At 38.8% G+C, this 9,271-nt stretch overlaps 1 protein-coding gene across 1 annotated transcript in view; it reads left to right on the top strand.

The window, feature by feature from the left end:
- Positions 1–9,060, top strand: part of STMN2 (stathmin 2) — a 36,006-nt gene extending 26,946 nt beyond the window's left edge. The window contains exons 4-5 of the mRNA XM_032183333.1: positions 3,864–4,055; positions 7,696–9,060. Of these exons, the coding sequence (XP_032039224.1) occupies positions 3,864–4,055; positions 7,696–7,755 (252 nt within the window). The 3' untranslated portion in view covers positions 7,756–9,060. The remainder of the gene's footprint in view (positions 1–3,863; positions 4,056–7,695) is intronic.
- Positions 9,061–9,271: the final 211 nt, after the last annotated feature.

A 9,271-nucleotide genomic window follows, 5' to 3' on the forward strand; every position in this document is an offset into this window, starting at 1 on the left:
TTGGAGGTCTCTTCCAACCTAGATGATTCTGTGATTCGGTAATAATAATAATAATTAGTAATTAATAATAATAACAATTTTTAAAGCATCTCTAAATAGAATTTCTGTAAATAATTTTTCTATTAAAGTGAGCTCTAAGTTGTCTGCATCTATCTCTGGCCAGATAAGCATGAGATAAAGATTTCTTTGTGAAGCACTCATCTCTGGAAACTGAGGTTGCACATGATCCTTTAGAAAAATGGCATGAATTTCTTAAAGAGCTGGCCTACATTATCCATCTTTTTAGCACAGAAGTACATTTCTGAGAGCAAAAGTGTCTGTACCAGGAATAATCTAACTACATTTTTATTCCTCTACACCTAGCTGCAGCTGTAGCTGCACTGATTAAGCCATTTAATATTTAAGAAGTCTTCTGAATATTCCTCTCTAAGTATTCTTTTTTCCCTTCTCCACCATTTTATACTTTTCTCTCCTTATTAATCTTCATCTCCCATTCCCTTTCCAGATTTTTTTCCCTCATTTTCTCATAACTATGCAAGAAGCATTTATTGTAAACCATTTACAAGTATATTAGAAAATGGACTATCAAGGATTTGAGAATACCCTTTCCAGCACTTTAATACAATGTTGAAAATTAAACTTGGAATAAAAACTTCCTGTGTATGTTGGAATCCTATGTCAAGACTGTCCAAACACAGTGGCTAAAAGCCAACACCAACAAAGGGAGTTCATTAATCCCAGCCACACTAGGTATCAAGGGTCGTTCATTTTGGCAATTTCTGGATGCATAGTAGACTTTGAACAGGCTGGGTGGCCAACTTCTTTTGCCAAATGTGTTTGAAACAGAAAATCATTCAACAATCCAGTACAAAAACACACCAACTACATTCCAAAATCATCACAAGGGGATTTCAAAAGTGATCTGAATACAATCAAACAGACAGACTCACAGCTGTTGTAAATGGCATTAGGAGAACATCAGTTTAAATGAGACTCTACCCCTTGGATGGTTTGTGATGGGGAGGGGAGTCCTTTATTTTGAACCACTTCTGGGTACCCCAAACATTTTGAAGGAGGAAAAGAAGGAATGCCTTTTAAGGCACATTGTAAAGGAAAATCATATTAGGAACATGCAGTCAGTTCCCGTGGCCTGGCTTAGCTTTCATTTGGACTCTTACCAGTGTCTATGCAATTTGCTTCCAGAAAACACTGAATTACCACATAAGCATTTTCTTCCTTATCAGGCATTAGTGACTAAATTACTTTTGAATACATCATCTGCTAGTGTGGCCTCTAGAACTGTGTGTACTCTGATAAGTAACTCTAATTTTTCACAGTTCTCATGGACTTAATGATAATAGGAAGTAGTTCCAGAAGGCAAAGGGCTTCAATGGAAGATAACAAATTCTGACAAACAGGCAAGTGCCCCAGAGACCCAAAGGCATTTTGACACCTCCCACTGAAAGCCAATGTTTATTTTTCAAATATACTGCTTAGAGTCATAGTCCAAAGCTTGCTTTTTATTATAGCATCTCCATGGGATACATCCATGGACATGTCTACTTACCAAATCTCAAAATGCTTGATTGTATATAAACACCTTATACCAAGGTATGTTTTAACATCTTGAAATGCTAGCCTTTCAAACTAAAACACTTCTTTAACCTTTCATGGGAATGGACATGAAGATCAGTATCATATTATCTTTTTTGATTCAAACTCCCAACAGAAAAGAAAGTATTTTTTAGATTATCAAAGGTACTTTTAAATCACTTATGTATATGTTCACAAAATTCAGATCAGCAGCCAAAATGATGATAACTTTTCTAAAAGCAAACAGAAGATTGCCATTAAAGACTAAATTAAAAAGAAAATGCAGAAAAACTTCATAAGCACTAGTCAAACTTAGCCACACAGGTTGGTCCAAAGACATTCCAACAGGATGAAATATTAAGTTATTTATTTTTTACATTTTACAAAATCTTTCAAAAGAACTTTTTTCCATTTTGAAACGGCATATGCTTAAAGAAATGATAAACATTAAGGACATGAAAAAAGCATTTTGCTTCAAAATAAGCCTTTTATCATGCAATTATTAAAATTATTGATATTTTTGGTAAGCGTGCTTTTTAATGAATTTTGAGTCAGGCTACACCTTCTTTGCTCAGGTGCCTTTCCCTTTGGCTCATTCTCCTTCCATTCTCTGCCAGAGAAACTCCCTCAACTCTTCTTGCCTGTGCCTGTCTGGGGACTTTCTGTTCCCATTTGCAACATCTATTAGCCTGCACAACATTAATTTTGTCTGATGGAAAGATCTAAAAAGTACTTGCTACTTGCTCTATTAGTAGCTGTTCAGCATGTGCTATAGTGGTAAAAGCAACAAAGATCTTTGAAAGGTACAATCCAGTTCAGTAGACCACTCTCATCATCGAGTGCTTCAAGGGTCGTAGACTGAGAAATGAGCCCGTAACTGTGACCAGGATAGAGGTGAAAGCAAATATAGTAAGTGGCCAAGATTATTAAAAACTTGCATTTATCTCTGATCTCAAGCCATTGCAGCCTTTTAAAGCTATAGATGTTTTATTCCAATGTCTTGATGCAAGGTGTTCTGGCTGGTTTCTGCTCCCTTTTCTAGAATCTGCTTAATTTGCCTTGTCAGTACATTTGCCTGTATGTTTACCTTATCTTTGTTAAAATGTTTTCTCTTCCTCGCTTGATCTTCTACATGTAAGAGAACTGCAGCTTTTTTCACTCCATTAAAAACCACATGATATAATTTAATAGGATTCATTACCGCTAATTGTAATTATTGGTTAAAACCCTTAATTTAGGCCTTAAACTAATTCATTTTTATGGTTAACAATGGCAACAGTGTATTGTTATCTGCACTGAAATATACACTTATCTTCCTGGAGCCTTATTTCATTCCATGATTTCTGTTTGCCTCTCATGCTCCCTCTAATTTATTTTACCCAAGAGCATACAATGTTGTTTATCATTTCCAAATAACCCCTCTGAAACATATTGTCTTTTCTACTAGACTTGCCTGGAGGATGGGCCCAGTGCTGCAAGTTCCTTGGCTTCCCTCCTAGGATTAGTGGTTCCATGTCAGTAATTTGATTTAAAAAACAATGACAAAGCTTGTGCTTCTGCGTTCACAAAGAATAGCACACTGTTGTGCATAGGATGAATGTGCTTAATTCCTTCCTCCACTTTTCATTTTCCTGGTAGAATTTAAACTTTAAATTAGCAATAGTTTTTTTGTTGTTGTTGTTAGTTTCTATAAAATAAAACCCTTTTTTCTTTCATAATTACCAAGATGGAGTGAAACACAAATATCATGAGGAAAAACCATTGTCTGATTTGGTTCTGTTTATCTTTCACAGTGGTAAACTTCAAAGCCTGTTATTAACAATTCATGCACACTGAAGGACTGTCCAGCCTGGGCAAAAAATGTGCCTCTTCTCCTTTTTAACACTGTGCACTTCAGCCTCCAATCCCAGATCTCTGCAAATAAAACTCTCTTATCTAAAAGACCACAGCTCTGAGAGGTTAAGCAACCACTGCAGTAGCTGAGGGCAGCATTTCTCATTAACAGCATTTCTCTTTAACAGAAGTACTTCAGAGGCTTCTCTGCTGCTGCATAAGTCATATTCCCCACATTTAGCCAGTGCCACTAAGCCCCTATTATTGACACTAATACTGTTTATATACAGAAGTGATCTTTCCAAACTGTGCCTGTAACAACAAAGGAACAAACTTTACACAGTTTCTAAACACTGTGAAGAGCCCTGAGGGGGTTATTTTACTCCTCGTGGGTGTGTGAGACACTAATTTCAGCCACATGTCTCTCTGTTTCCCAGTCCCAGGAGGCCCAGGTGCTGAAACATCTGGCAGAGAAGAGAGAACATGAGCGAGAAGTGCTCCAAAAGGCTTTGGAGGAGAACAACAACTTCAGCAAAATGGCAGAGGAAAAGCTGATACTGAAAATGGAACAGATCAAAGAAAACCGTGAAGCTAATTTAGCTGCTCTTATTGAACGTCTTCAAGAAAAGGTAACTGCACCATCACTCCTCACCTAGACTAGAGGAGAAAATCTAGCCAATATTTTGAAGAGAGGTTGAGGGTAGCTCTTTTCTGTTGCAAAACTTGAGTTATTTTTAAAACAGAGCCCCCTGATGCCTATCTAAACCACTTTTGAAAAATCACAGAATGGTTGAGGCTGGAAGGGACCTCTGGAGGCCATGTGGTCCAATCCCCTGCTGGAGCAGGGCCACCCAGAGCAGGCTGCCCAGGACCATGTCCAGGTAGCTTTTGAAGATCTCTAAGGAGGAGACAATCTCTGTGGGCAATCTGTGCCAGTGCTCTGTCACCCGCACCATACAGAAGTGCTTCTGGTGTTCAGAGGGAATCTCATGTGCTCTAGATTGTGGCCATTGCCTCCTGTCCTGGCACTGGGCACCACTGAAAAGAGCTTGGCTCTGTCCTCTTCACATCCTCCCTTCAGGTACTGATATTCATTAATGATAAAGATAAAGCTCCCCCTGAGCTTTATCTTCTCCAGGCTTAACAGTCTCCGTTTTCTCATTTTTTTGTTAGAGGAGAGGTGCTCTAGTCCCTTCATCATCTTAGATGTCCTTTGGTGGACTCTCTGCAGTATGACTGTGTCTCTCTGGTTCTGGGTAGCCCAGAACTGGACACGGTACTCCAGGTGTGGCCTCACCAGTGCTGAGTAGAGCAGAAGGTTCACCTCCCTCAGCCTGTTAGCAATACTCTGCCTAACGCAGCCCAGAATACTGTCAGCCTTCTTACTAGCAAGGGCACAGTGTTGTCTCATGTTCAACTCGCTGTCCACAAGGACCTCTATGTCCTTTTCTGCAAAGCTGCTATCGAGATTGTCATGGTGAAATGTGTATTAAAAACTCAGCTGTCCCCTGCTTCTGTTCTTAATCTTGGTTTGGGACCTTTGTGGTGGCCAACATTCATGTTTATTCTCACAGAGTTATGAAGACAAAGGTTCATCATGAAAAGGAGAAAGCAAGACAAAGACATGTTGATTTTCTAGCTTTTAAGAAAATGCTGTGAACAAATTAAAGGTCACTTGCATTTAGATTTTGGTCTTTAAGAAAGGTCAGTGACCAAATAAAACAGTTGTCCCGTGGATGTATAGTTCTTGACTTTCCTTTTTGACAAGGGGAAAAATAAGCAAAGAACTCTTTCCTACATATCGAAAGGGACCTATTCTTCCAGAAGCTTTGCAAAAGAAAAAAGAAAAAGAAGAAAAAAAAAAAAAAAAAAGACAGTAAGTTTTCTTTTGAAGATCTTTGTTAAAGGCAGAGGAATTTCCTTTTAGTAAATCCCAAACACCACAGTGACCTTCTCCAAATCAGCCCTTCTAAACAAGAAAGAGAAACATTAGAATTAAGATTTAGAAGTGTTAAAAAAATAATACGCTTTTTTCTCTCAACAATGAACTTTCTAATGTGTTAGTAAATGGTTTAACAAAAAGAAAATAGCTCTCAGACATTTCCAATGAGATCTCCAAAAGCACCTGTTTTCCCTTGGTGGTAAGAAAAGTCTCATAAAGTAAGAAATAAATAATAGTTTCCCAAAGATTGATGTTATAAGTGAACCGGGTAACTCTGGAGTTTAAGAACTGTATTCAGGTTATTTGACATTTTTGTGGTAGATGAGTTTGCAGGCACATATCCCAAATTTTATGAAAACAAAGGGAAGAGCCAATTAGCTGTCTTTAAGGTCCAAAAGAAAATAGGATGGACAGCTGGATATTCTCTGTCCTATGTTATTGTTAACAGACTCCTAAGCCCCTTTTCCTCTGCAATATGATGGCAAATGTGCATGAAATCCAAAGAAAGCTGCTGAACTAAGATGTCAATAACTCATCTGGGAATATTTGTACAGACCAGAAATTAAAAATTTTATGACTATAGTTTTGCCAACACAAAAGCCAACTCTGACTATGCAGAAAAAGATGAAGTAAGATAACTTTCAAGAGTGACCAAGAATTGTGGATGACCCAAGGCTGTGGTGTTTAGAAGCTCCTACAGTGAAAGATACCTTTGTATACTACAGTTAATACAAGTCCTGAGAAATGAGTCCCTTAGAAAATCTAGCATTCAAAATTATGGAGCTTATAAGAAACTGTGATTTACAGGTTCAGTTGACACAATAAGCAGTCTTGGCCTGTGATCCATAGTTCATTTTGACCAATCCCCATAAAAGATCCCCTAATGTACAAAAATACCTAGACGTGCCTTAAACAGAAGACAGCTAGGAATAATTTTGCTTCTGTAGCCACCTTGTGACTTGTCATTTAGTTGTCTAATGTGTTGTTTTTTTCTTCCAGTAGTCAGACATGAGAGGTAAAAGTCTGGTGGTTTGACAGTTGGAAAGACGTAGGCATAATCCAAAAACCCTAAACCCCATAAACTGCCAAAAATAATACAGTATTATAAACACCCTGAGTGGAACATTCCTAACATTTAACAGATGTTGTTCCTGACCACAGTCCCATTTCCACAGAATTATCTGAATATACAGTGGCTCTAATAAGTCTAAATTAATTGTGGCTGTTTTTGTAAAAGGCAACATGGCTGTAACTTGGCAGAAGGAGATAACATTGACTTATGGTAAAAACTCCCCTTTTCCATCACAGCAGGAGTAAGAATGGAGAGGACAGCTAACCTCATTGTTCAGTCTAAGGGGATTATAACAGAACAGAGCAAAACAGAATAGAATAACATAGTTCAGTTCAGCTCAGTTGGAAGTCACCTCCAAAGATCATTGAGTCCAAACGCCTAACCTCTTCAGAGCTAACTAAAAACAAAACAAGAACATGTTATTGAGAGCATTGTCCAAGAACCCTGACAGGCATGGGGCATCAATAACCTCTCTATGAAGCCTTTTCCAGTGTTTGATCACCCTCATGGCAAAGAAACTGTTCTTAATGTCCAATCTGAATCTCCCCAGTGCAGCTTTGTGCCTGTGTTCCTGCACATCTGTCATCTGTTACCAGGGAAAAGAGACTGGCATCTCCCTCTCTACTTCCCCTCCTCAGGAAGCTGCAGAGAGCAGTGAGGTCACCTCTTAGCCTTCTTTACTCCAAACCAGACAAACCAAGATTCCTCAGCCTCTCCTCATAGGACATGCCTTCCGCCCTTGTACCGGATGTTCAAAACACTCAGATTGACGCTTCTTAGCAGAACTACAATCTGTGAACTTTTGTTCATGGCTTCTAGATAACACAGTAGCTGTCACTTCTTCTGCATACAACATGCAAACAATTAATTTAAGCCCATTCATCCTTCCCTGTATTTAGTTCAGTATCTAGGAATTCAAAGAGGAAATGTGTGCATGTGACATATTCTAGGCCGCAAGAATCACCTCTCTATGTGGACCCTTAAAATGAACCTTTCTGAGGTGCTGAGAACTATAAGGCCATAAAAGATAAAAAACTGAACTCCAGAGCATAAAGAGAATGTAAGCAATGAATATGCCTTGGGCTGGGCAGGTAGGAGACACCCCTCCTGAGCTGCATCCTCTAAAGATGGTTGTGCTGCGAAACACGTTTTGCACAGGTATCCAATGCACAACCTAAATGTGTTAGCATCAGGGGCCTCCGAGGTAGGCAGAATGAGAAAGAGGTTTGATTTTTCCCTTCTTGATGTTTTCCAGGAGAGGCATGCTGCAGAGGTCCGTAGAAACAAGGAGCTCCAGGTGGAACTGTCTGGCTGAAAACAGCAATGGTGGATGTGACCCATCCCCACCATTAGTAAACTCCCCCTGCCTATATTATTATGGATCATGCGATATCAGTATGGGAAATGTATGACATGGTTTAAAAAAAAAAAAAATCAAGAACTCAATAAAAAACTTTAAAAAAGAAACAAAAAATAAAAACAAAAACAATGCGGTCTCTTTGCAGAATGATTTGCTTGATGTTTAAAAAACTTGGATCTTATTTTGTAAATACTTACATTTTTGTTAAAAAATACAAGTATTGCATTATGCAAGTTATTTCATAATCTTACATGTCCTGTAACAGGCTTCTGATGTTGTCTATTTCCACTCAGTTGAATTTGCTGGGTCTGTTCATTTGAAGCACCTCACGTCTAACTCCATTCCCTGCGACTTTCATTCCCACCCACCACGAGGTCAGTAGTAGTTCTATGGTGCTAGAGACCAGTCATTGCCTGATAACCTAGACCGCTTTGCCATCGATAAGCTTTGTTGAAACAGTGACTAGATCACAGGTATCGTGACTTCACATTCAGCTGTCCGAGACAAAAGGCTCTTAAAATGTAGTTTCTTTAAATGCAACTTGTGCTACAGGACTCTGTAGCGTGCAGTAGAATTGAGGTTAAATCACCGTGTGCAGTGCTTGTTGCTTCTGCTTCTGAGGCAAGAGGCAACAAATACAGCTTTGCAACTGAACAAAAGTAAGTGGTATCAGTTTGAGGTGAATTTGAAAGGCACATTGTAACCATCCAGCTATGACAAATTCTAAATGATGCCAAACAGCCATACAAATGCTAATTGTAAAGTGAGCTTAATTCACCACTTGAAAATTTATTAATGGAGCAGATAATAGATAGCATCAAATGGCTTTATTTGTAGGTGCCATGATCTATGATACTTCTCTGATGCTACCATAGTACGTGTGTAACAGTTAAAGAGGCTACCAAATATTTCACCAGGAACCCATGAGCCAGGTGTTACCTTTTATTTTTTGTTTTTGACACTGCTGACTTCCATTCATCATGATCTTTACTCTTCAGTGTTAGCCAACCCTACCTAGTGACGGACATCTAGGACTAAAGAGGGCTGAAGCAGCAGGAATGACTAGACAGGGTGCTCGTGCCAAGTACAGTATCACGAAACCTAACACATCATCCCCAAAATACCTGCAGTTTTGAAGTTGTCCCTATCCCCCCGGAGGTTGCTGCCTGCATATTCTACTCTTCATTAGTGCTATTTTCCTGTATGTCATTGTGAGCAAGCTGTGATTAATAAAGAATTGGGGTTCTGTGAACTGAAAAAGGGCTTGTCTCTTCTCTCGCTCCATTACTTCTGACATGTGCCCGTATGAGGTGAAAGTCTAATGAAGTCATAAAAGCATGCAAATTAAATTTAAATAAGACCTATTAATAAATCAAGCCTATTTCTTTGCTAATACAGGACTGACCCCTGCTATGTGTTTTCAGTGCTTAGGCTGGTTATTTTTAAAGATTACTGTATAAACTGAGCCTAT

The sequence above is a fragment of the Aythya fuligula genome, chromosome 2 (genome assembly GCF_009819795.1).
Source record: "Aythya fuligula isolate bAytFul2 chromosome 2, bAytFul2.pri, whole genome shotgun sequence".
In the NCBI taxonomy this organism is placed as follows: Eukaryota; Metazoa; Chordata; class Aves; order Anseriformes; family Anatidae; genus Aythya; species Aythya fuligula.